The 18,881-nt window shown below is 40.6% G+C and overlaps 1 protein-coding gene across 2 annotated transcripts in view; it reads right to left on the bottom strand.

Moving 5' to 3' along the window:
• Positions 1-18,881, bottom strand: part of COL22A1 (collagen type XXII alpha 1 chain) — a 321,826-nt gene that overhangs the window by 265,022 nt on the left and 37,923 nt on the right. For both annotated transcript variants that reach the window (XM_063451032.1, XM_063451033.1), the window contains exons 2-3: positions 13,434-13,579; positions 11,447-12,013 (exon numbers count right to left, since the gene is read on the bottom strand). In XM_063451032.1, coding sequence (XP_063307102.1) covers positions 11,447-12,013; positions 13,434-13,527 — 661 coding nt within the window. In that variant the 5' untranslated portion in view covers positions 13,528-13,579. The remainder of the gene's footprint in view (positions 1-11,446; positions 12,014-13,433; positions 13,580-18,881) is intronic.

The raw sequence follows: 18,881 nt of genomic DNA, 5'->3' as shown, positions 1-18,881 counted from the left end.
TAAATGAATACGCTGTCCCATCCGTTAACCGATAAGGACACATCAAAAACAAATCCAGTTCTCCATAGTGAATGGACTGACCTAGATAAAACATATAAGATAACCCGAAACAACCTCTTAAGAAACAGCCAATGCCTGTGGTATATATAGGGTATTGGTTCTCAATCCCCAGCGGGTGCTCTCTCATTAAACCATCTCAAATCTGGGTATTAACTAGAGTAACGTACTAAAGACCCTATATAACCCGGGGACTGAATCTCTGTCAATTTCAAGGTTATGTACAAATTCAAAGAGCAAAAATAGACCACTATATATACATATATTTTAAGGGTGAACCGGTGACTATTCAACTTATAGGAACATAGAAAAGACTATGTTCTCGTTAAGTCCCTTCGGGGCCACAGTGTCCAGTCGGTGTATCCATTGGGCTTCCCGTTGTAACAGCATCTTCGATCGGTCACCCCCTCTCGACATCGGGGGGATGTGATCTATGGCCACACATCTTAAAGTCGGGAGTCTATGTCCCATATTTAGAAAGTGTTTAGCGACCGGTTTGTCGCTGTGTTGATCCCTAAAAGCAGTCATGATCGTGGATCTATGTCCTCGTATTCGATCCCGCAGTGTCAGATCCGTTTTCCCCACGTATGACAGGCCACATGGACAAGTAATCATATATATGACATGATCAGTGGTACATGTAATGTAGTGGGGTATTTTAATCTTTACACCACTCTGGGGGTGGGCAAAGGTTGTACCACTGATCATGTGGCCACAGGTTACGCAACCAGTGCATTTGTAGCACCCTTTCTTGCAAATCTGTTTAGTTTTGCGGTAGCTTGCTACTGGGTCATTCTTCACCAAAAGATCCTTCAAATTTTTATTTCTTTTGTAGCTTATAATCGGAGTGTCATCGAATAGCTTGGGTAATGTTTTGTCCGACCGCAACATTCCCCAATGTTTGTAAATGGATTCTCTGATTTTTGCGGTCCCTGTGTGAAAAGTGATGGGAAGGTATATTTTCGTTTTTTTCAATGTTTGGACAGTTCTGGCAGTGGATGTCTCCCGATTCCGGATATCCAATGCTCTAGTGTATGCCACCTTCAATATATCCGGTTGATATCCACGCTGTCTGAATCTCTCCCACATCTCTTTAATCTGATCTTCACATCTTTCTATTTCCGAGTTATATCTCAAAACCCTGAGAAATTGTGATACAGGTAATGACCGTTTGAACTGCTTTGGGTGAAAGCTGGACGCCATCAGTAAAGTGTTGCGGTCAGTCTTTTTCCGATGTAGAGTGAATTCCAGTTTATAATTTTTCTTGTATATTGTGACATCCAAAAATTGAATTGCCCCAAGATCATGTTCAACACTCAACTTGACTGGTGTGGGTAATAGATTAATTTCTGAAATCATCGTTTCCAGGTCAGTTAGGGTTCCAGTCCAAACAAAAAACAGGTCATCCACAAACCGATAGTAATGTTTAATATGTTTGCCATATTTTTGTAGAATGTGTGTCTGTTCGAACATAAACATATATGCGTTAGCATATGACGGCGCCATGGCCGCCCCCATCGCTGTTCCCGCTAGCTGAAGAAAAAATTGGTTCTCAAATTTGAAGTAGTTACATGAAAGTGCTATGGATAGAAATTCCATGAGGTATTCGATGGGCAGTCCTTCATATACTGTCGATTTGATCAAGATCTCTCTGAGGGCTTGTATACCTTCCCCATGGGGTATAATGGTGTATAGACTTTGTACGTCCATGGTTACCAAAAGTGCTGTGTTTTCAACAAACGGATCTTGATTGATTCTGAACATAAGATCTTGTGTGTCATTGTTTCACACGGTTGCGTACCACACGCTTTGATCACTAACAATAGCATTAGATACAGCTTAATATAGCCCTTTATACTATCACAGATGGGGTGCACAACACATATTGCTTGTACACATCTATATTTTTCTCTCTTATGCCCGGGGAAAGATGTTCTCGCTATTCAAATAATTGTTTCACTGGTTACTTAGCAACAGCTTGACACGTCAGCACGCACGCATCACGGCCAATCACGTTAGGTCACATGATCGCGAGTGCACTTCCGGGTATACACGACGGAGGTGAGGGATTTGAATCACGATTGGTGAGTACATTACTTCTTTTCTCTATATATTGGTGATATTTGTGGGGATACATTGATCCTGAGGAAGACCCTAAGGGGTCGAAACGTCGATCGGATGATGTAAACCTTGTCTGGAAAATAAAGTATTGATCTATTTTTTCGTAAATATATATATAAAATCTGTTTACATACAATTAAAATCTAGTATTGTATACTGCAATCTATAAGGTAAATGGAATGATCAAGGTAGGTTTGATATTAGAGGTTTGTCTAGTTTCAAATACTAAAATATCTATTTATGTCACAAAAAAATCCAAACACATTTTATTTTAAATATATTGCAAGACAGGATAGGAAAGGGTTAGGGAATATATATATTTTCTTTTTTTTTGAGAAATTGATCACAATGGTATATGTGATAGTATTGATTAAGGATATACCTTTTGCATTATATTTTATTTCTCTTTAAAAAAAAAAAAAAAATTGTGCTCCTCCTTATATCTTCCCTCCGTATTTTTCCCCAACCGGACCCTCCCCCTTCTTTCATATCAATCTATCTCGTCTCTTTTATTAAATATTATTATATGTGAAGTTCTAAAATTCAAAAATTGCAGCTTTTATACCCAATACTGCTCTTAGTGAGGAGTAACGTTAATTTAATTATTTGGAATATCTGATGACTTAAACATTCATATCACATACCATCATACATACACATTCATTCCATCTGTTGTGGACAGAGGAGAGATGGGGAACCATAGGCAAAGCATTGGATTGGCTAAAATCGACACGGGGCTGGACCAAATGCAGTTTTGGCCAATCAGGACCTCCTCATAAAAATGCATTGAATCAATGCATCTCTGTAAGGAAAATTCAGCAGCTCCATGCAGAGCGTGGGGATGCTGAACGGCAGGGCTGCTTACTGTGCAGCCCTGAGCCAGAAAGCCCCTCCAGTGGACATCTTAGGAGTGGTCACTTGGAGGTGTCACTAGGGGCAAAGCAAACACTGTGTTTACATGAAAATGCCTGAAGGGAGCTATTATACTCACCAGAACAACTACATTAAGCTGTAGTTGTTCTGGTGACTATAGTGTCCCTTTAAAGGGACACTATAGTCACCGGAACAACTTTAGCTTAATGAAGCAGTTTTGGTGTATAGAACATGCCCCTGCAGCCTCACTGCTCAATCCTCTGCCATTTAGGAGTTAAATCCCTTTTTTTATGAACCCTGGTCACACCTCCCTGCATGTGACTTGCACAGCCTTCCATAAACACTTCATGTAAAGAGAGCCCTATTTAGGCTTTCTATATTGCAAGTTCTGTTTAATTAAAATTTTCTTATCCCCTGCCATGTTAATAGCTTGCTAGACCCTGCAAGAGCCTCCTGTATGTGATTAAAGTTCAATTTAGAGATTGAAATACAATTATTTAAGGTAAATTACATCTGTTTGAAAGTGAAACCAGTTTTTTTCATGCAGGCTCTGTCAATCATAGCCGGGGGAGGTGTGGCTAGGGCTGCATAAACAGAAACAAAGTGATTTAACTCCTAAATGACAGTGAATTGAGCAGTGAAATTGCAGGGGAATTATCTATACACTAAAACTGCTTTATTTAGCTAAAGTAATTTAGGTGACTATAGTGTTCCTTTAACTATTAGCCAACATTAGGCAGCTGCCTGAGGTCCAGGGTTTACACAGGGACCCTGCAACCATTACATTTCTTGGCCTCATTCACCATCACTGTGTGAAGAATGAAGAGTTCAAAACAAGTAGCCTTCCTAGGACCTGTTAGATCGTAATGCTTCCGTGCTAATGGTCTTCCAGACAGCACTTTATTTACCAAATTACTTTAAACGGTTCCTGTGAGAAAATGGCTTGCTATCAATATAAACATTGTAAGGCCCTCCAGAGAACAGGAGACATAGGGATTTATTCTTCAGCTAATTTCCCATTCTTTGAGTATATAGCTTATGTGGTGTACTCTGATTTATACAAAGTTATATGTGTTTAAGAAAAAAGATTCTGTGATTTATACAAAGTTATATGTGTTTTAGAAAAATGACGGCTCTAGATGCAATATTGCCAATATAGAACACGTTATATTGTTGCGTCACCATTTAGGAGTGTCAGCCTTTATTTATATTTACTATCTGTCCTTTCTATTTTGTTTCCTTTACTTTTGTTGTGTTTCTCTTTGGAAAACAAAGTTCCAAACTGGAAAAAAAAATTGAGTGCCACAATTTAGCTTTTCATGATGTCTAACAACACGTCTTGTGCCAGAAGCTTTAAACAGTCACTCTTCCCATTTGGCAATTCCAGATTTACCATATTTTTCCATGTATAAGACTATGTTTTTTGTCTAAAATGGAGGGTCTTCGTATAAACTGAATGTCACTGCAGGGGTTAAAAAAAACACTTGTGCACAGGGCCTGACAGCTTAATTAGGTATGAGCTCAAGAAAGTGGCTAATAAGGTGGAGGAGCAGGTAGATGCCGCATCCGGTGCAAAAACCTAGACAGCCTGAGTCCCACGCCTGCTTATACATACCTGAACGAAAGGTCCACAGGGGTAATACCCCACAGCCAGGGCCGGACTGGCCCACCGGGATACCGGGGAATTTCCCGGTGGGCTGGTGGACTTGGGGCCGGCAGTGCAGCATTTGATACGTTTATTTTTCCCTCCTGTAAGGTTTTGTGTGAGGCTGGGGCAGATAATTACCGAAGTGGCTGCTACACAGACAGAGGTGGCAGCCAGCTGCTGCAAGGAGGAGAGAGAGTCTCTCCCACATTGCCAGCTCCTCTGCACGGCCTGTCTGGTAAGGATCCAGCCCCTGCATTGGAGCTCCGCCCACCAGCCTCAGCCTCAGTGAACTTTCACAGCCTGGTGAACTTTCACACAGGAAGATGAAGTACAGGAAGAACCTGAACAGGATCCACACTGCTAGTGACAGGTAATTGTATGATTGATACTGAGAGAGAGTGAGAGAGAGAGTGTGTGTGTGTGTGTGTGTGAGAGTGAGAGAGTGAGAGTGTGAGAGAGAGAGAGTGTGAGAGAGAGAGAGTGAGAGAGTGTGAGAGAGTGTGAGAGAGTGAGAGAGTGAGAGAGTGTGAGAGAGTGTGAGAGTGTGAGAGAGTGTGAGAGAGTGTGAGAGAGAGAGAGTGTGTGAGAGTGTGAGAGAGTGTGTGAGAGAGAGAGAGTGTGAGAGAGAGAGTGTGAGAGTGTGAGAGTGTGATAGTGTGAGAGAGTGAGAGAGAGAGAGTGTGTGAGAGAGAGTGTGAGAGAGAGAGAGAGAGTGTGAGAGAGAGAGAGAGAGTGTGAGTGAGAGAGTGTGTGTGTATCAGTGAGGTTGTAGTGTGCATCAGTGAACTTGTAGTGTGCTTGTGTATATCAGTGAGCTTCTAGTGTGCATCAATATCAGTGAGATTGTGGTGTGCTTGTGTATGTCAGTGAGCTTGCAGTGTGTATCAGTGAGCTTGTGGTGTGCTTGTGTGTGTATCAATGAGCGTGTGTATATCAGTGAGCTTGTGGTGTGCTTGTGTATGTCAGTGAGCTTGTGGTGTGTATCAGTGAGCTTGTAGTGTGCTTGTGTATATTAGTGAGCTTGTAGTGTGCATCAGTGAGCTTGTGGTGTGCTTGTGTGTGTATCAGTGAGCTGGTAGTGTGTATCAGTGAGCTTGTAGTGTGCTTGTGTATATCAGTGAGCTTCTAGTGTGCATCAGTGAGCTTGCGGTGTGCTTGTGTGTGTACCAGTGAGCTTGTGTATATCAGTGAGCTTGTGGTGTGCTTGTGTATGTCAGTGAGCTTGTGGTGTGTATCAGTGAGCTTGTGGATATCAGTGAGCTTGTGGTGTGCTTGTGTGTGTATCAGTGAGCTTGTAGTGTGCATCAGTGAGCTTGTGGTGTGCTTGTGTATATCAGTGAGCTTGTGGTGTGTATCAGTGAGCTTGTAGTGTGCTTGTGTATATCAGTGAGCTTCTAGTGTGCATCAGTGAGCTTGTAGTGTTCTTGTGCATATCAGTGAGCTTCTAGTGTGCATCAGTGAGCTTGTGGTGTGCTTGTAGTGTGCTTGTGTATCGGTGAGCTTGTGTGTTTGTCAGTGAGCTTGTGGTGTGCTTGTGTGTATCATTGAGCTTGTAGTGTGCTTGTGTATCGGTGAGCTTGTGTGTTTGTCAGTGAGCTTGTGGTGTGCTTGTGTGTATCAGTGAGCTTGTAGTGTGCTTGTGTATATCAGTGAGATTGTAGTGTGCATCAGTGAGCTTGTGGTGTGCTTGTGTGTTTGTCAGTGAGCTTGTAGTGTGCTTGTGTATCAGTGAGCTTGTAGTATGCTTGTGTGTGTATCAGTGAGCTTGTGTGTGTCAGTGAGCTTGTGGTGTGCTTGTGTGTATATCCGTGAGCTTGTAGTGTGCTTGCGTGTGTATCAGTGAGCTTGTGTGTGTATTAGTGAGCTTGTGGTGTGCTGGTGTGTATCAGTGAGCTTGTAGTGTGCTTGTGTATATCAGTGAGCTTGTAGTGTGCATCAGTGAGCTTGTAGTGTGCTTGTGTGTGTATCAGTGAGCTTGTGGTGTGCTTGTGTGTATCAGTGAGCTTGTAGTGTGCATCAGTGAGCTTGGGTGTACTTGTGTGTATCAGTGAGCTTGTAGTGTGCTTGTCTATATCAGTGAGCTTGTAGTGTGCATCAGTGAGCTTGTGGTGTGCTTGTGTGTTTGTCAGTAAGCTTGTAGTGTGCTTGTGTATCAGTGAGCTTGTAGTGTGCTTGTGTGTGTATCAGAGAGCTTCTGTGTGTCAGTAAGCTTGTGTGGGTCAGAGCACTTCTGTGTTTATCATTATCAAGCTTGTGTTGGTCAGAGAGGTTGTGTGTGTGTTGAGCTTGTCTGTAGTTAGGTTGTGTTTGTCACTGAGTTTGTCTCTAGTGTGCTTGAGTGAATGTCAGTGAATTTGTGTACGGCAGTAAGCTTGTCTGTAGTGAGCTTGTGCATGTGTCAGAGAGCTTTTGTGTTTATCGGTGAGCTTGTCTGCAGTGAGCTCTTTTGTGTCAGTGAGCTTTTCTGTAGTCAGTGTGTGTGTGTGCGATTGAACTAGTGTGATTTATTAATGTGGGACATTCTTTTAATATATATATTTTCTGAAATTATACAATTGACACACTGATGCCGATATGCTGATATTGACATGGAGTGTTTCCCTGCTTAAAGAATTGTCCCCAAGCAGAGCCAGTCACAACGGACAGGGAGCGTCCTGGAGGGTGGTGGTTATAGCACTGTAACACCCATGGATCATCTAGAGCGAGGGGCTGCAGGTAAGACAAAAGTCTTCTTCAAAGTGCATACATATAAACAATACAAGCATACTATATGACACAATGAATTAGAGGGCTGAAATATTTTTTTCCAGGGCTGCTTTCTGTTCCCAGTCCGGCCCTGCCCACAGCATGGCCTCCATGGGCAGAGGGCATCGTTGCCACCAACAGCAGGACAGCGGTCCAGGTAACCAGTGTCCAGACATGGCTGGACCTTGCGGAGTGACCTACCAGAGTTAGAGGGCAGTCGAGAACCGGTGGGGCATCCTGATCAGCCAAACTGAACTTCAGTGTTATAGATGTTTAAAATATATATTTCTTAATTTTGGGCTCACAGAATAGGGGTTATCTTATATAAGGGGGTGTCTTATACATGAAAAATACAATAATTATCAATATGGAGTCACTTCTTTACCTCCCAACCTTCAATGTGTTATAGCTGGAACAGGTAGCTGAAAGGATCCCACTAAATACTTAGTATATCTTTGTTTGCATTTAATGAGACTCAAAGAGTTAATTCACTGCATTTTTAGGTAAAATGCTTCTCTCCATCTCTTGGTTCTCTGACAAAGAAACCCAGGCTGGCATATGCCACCATGAGAGCACATCTTCCATCACATCCTTCTGACAAACACTATTACACTACCTGGAGCTTTGCCAGTGAGCTGTGAGTAGCACTACGCATCTGCCAAGCACAGGGGGCAGCAGTACCCGCTGGTATTACAGTGCATTCTGGTAACCAAAATGTTTATCCTTTGCAGGAGTTGAGCAATTACTGGGTTCCTGCAGATTTAGGGTGCTCCCCCCTCATAATGGGGAGCTCCCCTTTCTTATATACATAACGAACGGACTCTCATCTTCCTCAGCCATTTCCTCAGCATAACTCAGACATCTGGGCACAGGAGGTGGGGGGTGGTTGTGCCCAGCACTCTCATTAGTTCATAAATTGTCATAGCATTCTCCTATCAAGTCCATTTACTGTTTTACTTATTTATTTTGCTCTTAAGTAACACCTTGCTGGCATTAATAGTCCCTCTGTTGTTCAAATGATTTGTATTGTCTCTGCACTAAGCCTTGTCTAGTGTTTGGGTATGAGGTTGGGAGTGTTTTGAATCACTCCATCTAGTGGTTGGCCGATGGTCAATCTCTAAATTAATTGAATTACTTTAATAGCTGTTAAGAATGAATAAATCAATAAATAAATAAATATTAATTTGTATTCTCCATTAACTTATAGTCCTCTCAGTCCATCAATAAGATGATACATTTTGTGGAGAGGAGTTCAAGATCCCAAAACTTGGTCATATATTTTATATGTACCCAGTTCAATAAATACAATTATTAATTTTCTAATAAGATTGTAGCTTTATTCTTTGTTTTGGCTTATCAACAAGTCTTACTGCTCCTTGGATGTTTGCCACGAGAAAGGAAAGCTATTCTCAGGAACACAGCAAATTATTTTGTTCGGGGCTGTCTGTGATCCAGGAACCGTCAGAAAGATTTGACTGATAAACTTGACCTATTAGGCATTTCTATGGGCAAGCTGGAGTATGAAGTAAACTGATAGAGGTGCAACACAGAACCTCATTTCAGAAAGCTTCAAGAATGTCCCTTTTTAGCATAGGCATTCTTATCTAAGGAGGTCACTGCACGGTGGGAAGATCCGACCAAAGAAATATATACTGAATTGATATGTTTACCCACTAGGCTGCTCTGTCTCACTCCAAAGCAGTGTTTATCCACCCACCATAGATATGCTTCCTTGAGGAATGTGTTAAACCCTAATATAGACGCACAGATGTATTAGTATTCAAGTGTGATACATCAGGGACTCGGAGAATAGAGCAAAGTTTTTTTAGGTTAAAGAGGCAGTTGATACATTGAATGACCATCCAGAAAGTATAACATTTTAAGAACTTGCCAAATGTGTTAATTTATAAATATATTTTTTTAAAAAAAATCAGGGTCCATAACCCCTCAATGACCATCGCTGTGTGGGTACATCATATAATAAGGCATTCGGGTGAATGCAGCTCTATTGTGATTGCCATTAACAGATCAACCTTAACTACTTTGGGATTAGATTGGTTCATATTAGCTACCCACCTAGCTTTTCCTATTATGAGATCACTTTTAGAGCTATAGTTATAATATGAATATTAGGTCTCCAAGTCGCACTTTACTCACAGTGAGTGAGAGGGAAGTTTGGGGATAAGTACACTATAACTCCCGCTAATATGCCCACACCTCCTATTTAAAAAAAAAATAAAACATGTTTTCACAGATACAAAAATTAATGCAACCTCAGTATTACTGTAAAAACATAGAAATATTGAAACAGAATGTGACGGCAGATAAGAACCATTCAGTCCATCTAGTCCGCCCCATTTTCTAAATAATTTAATTAGTCCCTGCCCTTATCTTATAGTTAGGATAGCCTTATGCCTATCCCACGCATGCTTAAACTCCTTTACTGTGTTAACCTCTACCACTTCAGCTGGAAGGCTATACCACACATCCACTACCCTCTCAATAAAGTAATACTTCCTGATATTATTTTTAAATCTTTGCCCCTCTAATTTAAGACTATGTCCTCTTGTTGTGGTAGTTTTTCTTCTTTTAAATATAGTCTTTTGTGTTTTTATCATATCCCCCATCTCGTCTTTCCTCTAAGCTATACATGTTAAAATCCTTTAACCTTTCCTGGTAAGTTTTATCCTGCAATCCATGATCCTATCTGTACAGTGATAATGGTAGCATTTTTATGTCCCCAAACCCTCACAATTCATCCATCCCCTTTAAAAAATAGAATGAGTATTGAGACTGACTAAGAGACTTGTATGGGTAAAGTAATCTGTTTTAAGATATTATTTTTACCTACATAATTTGTGTTCAAAATCATTATAGACATTTCTAGTTTTTTTATATTATATTCATACTAAATGACTACGTATACACATACCAATAGGATATCAAAATAAAGCTTTATCTGCTCTTTAAACATAAACAGTAAAACTAATAAATACGATTTTGAGGTATACAACAAAATAAGTAAAAGGGTTATAGTTGCACAAGCACATAGCAAAAACAGAAAAATTGTACTAGTATGACAAATAGCATGAGTTTTTACGTGGTTAGGTGATAATGGTAAAAAAGTAATTTAACTATAAATAGGTCAATCATATGACTATTCTGGACATCAAACAAGACCAAAGGCCTAATGAGCTACAAGGATTTATACCGCCATGCCTATACCATATCTGTTTGTATATCTCAGCACTTTGATCATAAATCCTGAATTATGCTGAAAAGAGGATAATACACTGTTTGCAATCTATCCAGCATTAACAGTCATAATAAAGGATCCCTTGTATTTATTATGTGAATTATTCTCGTTATTGGCTAGTATAAGAGAAAATCTGCAATTTTTCTACAGATTTTTCCATTTTTTCCATTTTTGAATTTCTCATATCTCAAAAAATGTAAGAAATGTTGTATTTATTTATTTATGTATTTTCAGTCAATTAGTCTTCTTTTCTGCCAACCAAAGCAGGAACATATAATTCACGTCTGCACTGGACACCTGTTGTTTTAGCACAGAGCGCGATGAATGCATTATATGTTTTATTGCCCTGCTATATCATTTGTGATTCTATAAGCTGCTGCAAATAATATCATTTTACTGCCACATTCGTTTTTTTTTTTTGGTGTATAATATAAAACAAAGTATTAAAAAAAACAAGAAATTGCTTATACTGACATGTGAAAGTAGATAAATTATAACTCAAAGTTGAAGAATATTAGTAATTAAGCTAATTAATTAAATTTATAATGTGTTCCCAAACCAAACACACCCAACCCAATTTTGTTAATAGCCCCATGGAACAAGTGGAAGTCCTATGGATCTGGATATATGGTTGATTTTGCCGTATACAAACTATTTCTATATTGTAAAAAAAATGTGTAATAAGAAATATAAAACAAGCACATCTTTTTAATGAGCTGTATTTTTTAACAGAGATTCACACTTACTTTCACACAGTCTCCTTCTCAAGATTCCTCTGATTTTGTCAATGGCATTGTAGTCCGAGACATGGAAAACATGGGCTGATTTTGGTTCTGAAGCAATTTCTTCTAGTTCTTCTTTCAGAGCTTCCCCAACACCAACTGCAAAAATCCTAATTCCAGCTCGATGTGCTGCAGTTGCTGGCTCTAACACCAGATCTTGGCTTCTTCCATCGGTTAAAAGAATAGCTACTTTTTTAATGGTTCTGTCACTTGGTCTACCACCGGCTTCTTCAGAGAAACTGTACGTGGTGATGTATCTCAAAGCATCACCTGTGTTTGTATTTCCACCATAGTATTTAATATTTCTTGCAGCATTGTTCACTTCATCTTGAGTTTGGTACCTCCCTAGGTCAAACTCTGTGCTTGGTTTTCCACTGTATCTAACGACTCCCACCCGCGTTTTGTCTGGCTCAATCTCAAAGGTGTCCACCAAATTTGCAACCCATTGACGTACCTTCTCGAAATCTTCCTTGCCTACACTTGAAGATGTATCCAAAAGGAAAATCAAATCGTAGTGGACATTCTTGCAGCCTGCAATGTTAAGGAGGAGGATTTGAGAAAAAAGACCTGCAGCAATATATGAAAATCTTATAATGCTATGCATATCTGCACCACACATTATCTTATTTGACATTTAATAGCATGCCAACTGCAGAGTCAAATGCTCACTGGATTAAATATTTAGCAACACTACGGGATATCTAAATAAGATAACATTGTGTTTCTGATTATTCACACCTTCATCTCTTTTGTTAATTGATGAATGCGGTCTATCATTTTGCTTTAGCTTTTTGTCCTCGATTTGACACTATTCTTAACATGCCCTAACAATTCCTTTCCAGTAGGTTCTTTGTTCCATGTTGCCTTTTGTAGCATCCTTTTTAAAAGAAAAATATAATGAATAAAAACGTATGCCAAGACTTCTGTTGACCTCATTGAGATAACTTTTTTTAAAGATGAAAGAATCTAACATGAGTGTTTAACTATACATAGACATATTTTTTGGGGGGTGGCTATTTTTTAAGAGTTGACAGAATTAGAAAAAGATTCTCAGGAGAATGGAGTCTGGACAAAGTATGCAAGAACTATTCATTGTTTCCTGTTTTACTCAGTGGTAACATGACTGATATTAATATATGCTTATTTGTGTCTTCCCTTAGGCCAATGCCGTAGGGTGGGCAGGGCCACAAGAGCAGTTGTCCTGGGCGCAAAATTCTTGGGGGGGGGGAATTTTCCCAAAAAACTAAACAAAAAACTGTTATAATAATAAATAAAAAAAAGTGTGCACTCCCCCTCACACAGAAAATCTCCCAATGTTTGAACCTTCTACACAGTGTTTCAACATGATGGGGCAAATAAATGTTGACACATAACATGTTACATTATTTTCTTGGTAGTTACAAAAATAATGTCCTCATGTAATCCTTATTGGTGAACTACATAATGCCTATTAATAGCATGATTTCTCATTTAAAGAAACCACCGGTATCTTCAAACGGGAAATCACGCTATTAACAGGCATAATGATCATGCCTATTAAATGGTATCATTAGTAGTAAGTAGTCTTGCTCCTCCTACCCTACCCGCCTTGCCTCTGTGCCACTGATTGTTGCATTGCGTAATATTTAAAACCAACCTCGCGCCTAAAGTATTTCGATTCAGAATGGCATATTCTTTATTTTAATTATAATTAGATGAGTTATGTAAAATTGTGCTGATTCTCATTATAGAGTGTCTTGTATAAATGTAACTGTGATACCATATAGCTATTTAATTTAGATGGTAACTGATATATAGGGTAAGTACTCCCCAGCAGACTTTACTACCTCACAGTAAATCTTGAATCATTTTCACACAACATACCATGACAATATAATGGTATATTGGATACTAGTAGTATATAGCATCCAAAGGGTTTAACCATATTTTGGTGAATAATGACATAAAGTACCTGCTCGTTGTGCTTGGGAATGACTTCCTCCGCAAGCTAAAATGATTATCAGGAGAAGTAAATGGGATATTCGATATCCTTCATTATGTAGCATTGTTCCGGTCCAGTGCTGTTTTACAGAGTGTGCGTTTCATCAAAATATCCACCTGTTTGAAAAAGAAAGGATTACAGTGGTGCTATTATTAATTGTATTATTATTATTATTATTATTTCTAAATCTCTGACATATGCTGTAGCAATGCATAATGCAAACAATCTACACACAGAATACATACAGATTGGTCAGAAAAGGAACAAGGGCTTATCAGAACCATGGCCAAACAACTTTATGGTCTTAAAGTAGTGGATTGCAATTAAATAACAGATGGCTGTCAAGAATGGATGGTAGATTGCTCGGTTGTATAACTATATACAGTAATTATAGAAATTATATCATATATATTATTTGTAGAAAAGAAAGTGAAATGTGGTTGATGTAAACATTGGGATAAGATGTGCGCTGTGAGTCAGGTGTGGAGTGATGCAAATTAGAGGGATGCTCCATACTGGTGCTGACCCATTTTTGTTTAATTCTTAATTTATTTTCATTTTCAACAACATCAGCATTAACATCGAGGACAAAGGAGAAGAAAGCCAGGTTGGTTCTCAATCCATGGTCCACCTCTGTTAGTAGTAACAAGAAAAGTAATACAAAAAACCCAAGTAAAATAAAAAACAAAAACTCTCATGAAGAAGTGAAGGAGTCTAGAGGCATTATCCCAGGAATGAGTAACGTTTGAGGAATCTAAGAAGGAAAAATAAGGAAAAGAAATAACACAGTCCAACTGGTGTAGAGGCTATACACTCAACTGCATCAATCATATATAAAATGATCCACATTGCGTTTATAAACTGGAAATTTCAGGCATCTAAAATTCATGCTCACAAGCAGGCTGAGCTAGGCATTAATTTGCTGGAAAAGCAAGGGTGCCAAGGAGTCACCGCCTGTCCCATAGGCACAGAGAATACATTCTATGGGAAATGGGACACAGAGGGTCTATGTGCAATGACTTGAACTAGAGATAGACCAATGCCAACATTCATGTCCCTTCAGTTGGTAATCAGGGCAGAGATTAGACAAGAATTAGTATATACAACCTAAAGCTATTTGACCACTTTAGGCTTTCATGAGTTCTTTATGACTCTCAGCCTCAAGATGTTTGTATGGTGCCCAATATTTCAGAGTAGCAGCAGATCACGAAAAATGCAAAAAAAACATCTGGCAACTTGGGCCTGTTTCAGTGCCTGGTCTTGTGTAGCGTTACTCACCTTTCCCAGGGGCCGGCCGCGGTCCTCTCTTCAAGCCGCGCGCGGTCCTGCGGCTGCACGAGCCGCGCGCGGTTCATCTGAAGCTTCAGGCAGGAAGGCGGGCAGTGACCGCGAGATGCGGTCACATGGCCCGCCTGAATCTAAGAGCGCGCCGCGAGTCTCGGGCGCGCTCTTAAAGAGACAGTGGGAGCCTAAATTGCCTAAAGGCTCCCATTGGCCCCTGTCATCCCACACACCCCATACACTTACCTTTTGGGGGTGTGGAAGTGACAGGAGCCAATCACATTAGTTTTGAACCTATTTATACTTACCCTTTTCCCTTAGTTCCTTGCCCTATCGTGGTTTCTGCTACAGTTCCCTTTAGTGCTTGTTGTATTCAGTTGTGTTTCTCCGTATTTGACCTTGGCTTTGTATTCTGACTTCGTTTTCGCTTTATCCTTGTCTGTACCGTTTGCCGGCTTGCTGATTCCTGTGTACCAGACCCCGGCTAGTTCTCGTTTACGCTGTCTCTTTGTGCCCTTGACCTCGGATCGTTCCTGACTCTGTACTTCTCCTATTACGTCGAGTCCGGCCACTCTAAGGTCCGGTAGACGTATCTCTCCTCTGTGCTGTCTTCTGTTTGGCTGGATCCTGCGTGTAGGGGTATATACTCGTTACATTACGATAGGGCCATGGACCCCGCAGATTTAGTTCAACAGATGGCGTCCCATGAGGCTAGATTTGTAGAGCAGGAACACCGTATGGATCAGATAGCTCAGGCTCTCCAGACGCTCTTAGCTAGGACCATTCCAGCAACCGCACCTAACCCTCCTACACCCCTGCTTCCTGAAGTATCGACTGTGCCTAATGCTACGGCCCATTTAACGCCTCCTCCTAGGTATGGAGGGGATTCTAAGACATGCAGAGGGTTCATTAACCAAATAGAGTTTCATTTTGAGATGTATCCACGTTCATTTCCCACAGAGAAGTCTAAAGTTGGGTTCTTTATGCACCAACTTACCGACAAAGCACTTGAATGGGCAAACCCTATTTGGGAGGCTAATGGACCTATGGTGCATGACTTTCACAGTTTCCTTACAGCTTTTCGCAGAACTTTTGACACTATGAAAAGGTCTAAGAATGCCGCAAGAGCATTAATGAGGGTTAAACAGGGTTCTAGGTCTGTGGCTGATTACGCTATTCAGTTTCGTACCCTTGCCTCACAGGTAGATTGGACCAACAATGGGTTAACTACTGCCTTCATGGAAGGCTTATCAGACTCTATATTGGATGAGGTAGCAGCTAAGGAGCTTCCTGTTGCCTTAGAGGACCTTATTGACTACCTCATCGATATAGATAATAGGATTCGTGACAGGCTCTATACCAAGAACAGGAATAGACGTTTTGTTACACCTATTCACCCCAGAGTTAATACACCGGAGAGTGTAAAAGTATCTGAAGAGGAACCCATGCAATTAGGGGTTGCCAAACTCTCTGATAATGAAAAATTACATAGGAGAAGGGAGGGACTCTGCCTATATTGTGGTAAGAGAGACCATATGGTAAAGGAGTGTCCTTTGCTCCCGGAAAACTCTCGCACCTAAGACCTTATAGGGGACTGGCCTTGGGTGTGATTTCTAAGTCTCCTACATTGCCTCCTAACCGACTGCTTCTCCCTGTTTCTTTACATATGGGAGAGAGTTGCATAGTTGAAAATATATACGCCCTGGTTGACTCTGGAGCAGCTGAGAATTTTATAGACTCTGGTTTTGAAAAGAAAAACAACATTCCCATCAGGGAGAAGGAGATACCCTTGGCCGTTGAGGCCATAGATGGTAGACCATTGATATCTCCAGTTGTTACTCATGAGACTGCACCGTTACACATGTACACAGGGGTTTTACACTATGAAACCATTCGGTTCCAGGTCATCACCTCTCCCTCTTCACAGTTAGTGTTAGGGTATCCATGGTTACGTGCCCACAATCCCATTTTTGACTGGGAGACAGGGCAGATAAAATCATGGAGTGAGGCCTGCCATGAATCGTGTACTATTGAAGTTACGCCTGTGAATTCTATTAATGTTCCTACCACTCCTCCTTTGTCTACGGCTATACCCTCTCAGTATTTATCTTTAAAGACTGTCTTTGATAAAAGAGAGGCTGACAAATTACCGCCTCACAGACCCTACGATTGTGCTATTGACTTGTTGCCTGGCACTATACCTCCAAAGGGCAGGGTGTACCCCTTATCGGTTCAAGAAAACCGTGTCATGGAGGAATATATTAAAGAATCATTAGATAAGGGATTTATTAGGAGATCCTCTTCTCCGGGTGGAGCGGGGTTCTTCTTTGTATCGAAGAAAGAAGGTGATTTAAGACTTTGCATTGATTATAGAGGTCTTAATAAAATCACCATCAAAAATGCTTACCCTATACCATTAATAACAGAATTGTTTGACAGGCTCAAACATGCTACGGTATTCACCAAATTAGATCTTAGAGGAGCATACAATTTGATACGTATAAAAAAGGACCACGAATGGAAGACAGCCTTTAACACTAGGTCAGGTCATTATGAGTATACCGTCATGCCATTTGGGCTTTGCAATGCCCCAGCAGTATTCCAAGAGTTTATTAATGATGTCTTGAGAGACTTTATTCACTCATTCGTTATTGTGTACTTAGACGACATTTTAATATATTCTACAGACTTACACACTCATCACAGACATGTTACGACCGTTCTGAAGACCCTTCTTGCTAAGGGTCTTTATTGTAAATTAGAAAAATGTCTATTCGACCAATCCGAAGTCCAGTTTTTGGGGTATGTGATTTCCGCTAAGGGTTTTCGTATGGATCCCCGGAAGCTCGCTGCTGTCATAGAATGGCCTCTGCCGCAAGGTCTAAAAGCCATCCAGCGTTTTCTGGGTTTCTCTAATTATTATAGACGTTTTATCAAAGGTTTTTCGTCTATTGTAGCACCTATTACTCGTATGACAAAAAAGGAGGGCAATATTCGTGTCTGGTCTACCGAGGCACTTCAAGCTTTTGACTTCCTTAAGACTACGTTCGCCTCTGCACCCATTTTACAGCATCCTGTCCCCTCATTGCCCTATATACTTGAAGTTGATGCTTCAGATATCGGGGTAGGTGCTGTATTATCTCAAAGAGAGTCTCCGGAAAAGCCATTGCATCCTTCTTTTCTAAACAAATGTCCAAAGCAGAGAAGAATTATGATGTGGGTAATCGCGAACTCCTTGCTATCATTTTAGCACTCAAAGAATGGAGACATTTGTTAGAAGGCACTAAGGATCCCATCCTCATATTTACGGATCATAAGAACCTGTCCTACCTTAGCGAAGCTAAAAGATTGTCGTCCAGGCAGGCTAGGTGGTCACTGTTCTTGTCCCATTTCAATTATATAATCACCTATAGGCCAGGTGATCGGAACACTAAAGCGGACGCTCTGTCCAGACAGTTTGAAACTATTGACAAACAGGAGATTGATATTACTCCTGTCATTCCCCCAGACAGGATAATAGCTACTACTGTATTATCTATTTCCTCGTCCCTATTGCAGGCCATACAAGCGAAACAAAGCATGGCACCTAGCGAGAGGCCTAATGATAAATTGTTCGTTGACGTTCCCGAGAGACGGGATATTCTGTCACTATATCACGATACTAAGACTGCTGGACATCCTGGTATTTCCAAAACAGTGTCAGCTGTTTCTCGGTATTTTTGGTGGGATTCCTTACGAAAGGATGTCACTGACTATATAAGTGCTTGTACTACTTGTGCCTGTATGAAATCATCTCGTAGAGTCCCTTGTGGGCTGTTGCATCCATTACCTGTTCCCGAGAGACCTTGGTCCAACCTATCTATGGATTTTATTGTTGAATTACCCCCTTCAAATGGTAACACAGTCATCCTGATGATAGTTGACCGGTTTTCCAAAATGGCTCACTTTGTGTCTCTTCGCAAGTTGCCCACATCCAAGGAACTGGCCCTTATCTTCGCTAGAGAAGTATTTCGGTTACATGGCATTCCCTTATCTATTGTGTCCGATAGGGGTAGCCAATTTATTTCCAGGTTCTGGAAGGCCTTTTGTACAGAAATGGGTATTTCTCTCTCGTTTTCTTCCGCTTACCATCCCCAG

This window comes from Pelobates fuscus, chromosome 4, assembly GCF_036172605.1.
Source record: "Pelobates fuscus isolate aPelFus1 chromosome 4, aPelFus1.pri, whole genome shotgun sequence".
NCBI classification, from domain to species: domain Eukaryota; kingdom Metazoa; phylum Chordata; class Amphibia; order Anura; family Pelobatidae; genus Pelobates; species Pelobates fuscus.
This window is presented reverse-complemented; position numbering and strand designations above follow the sequence as displayed.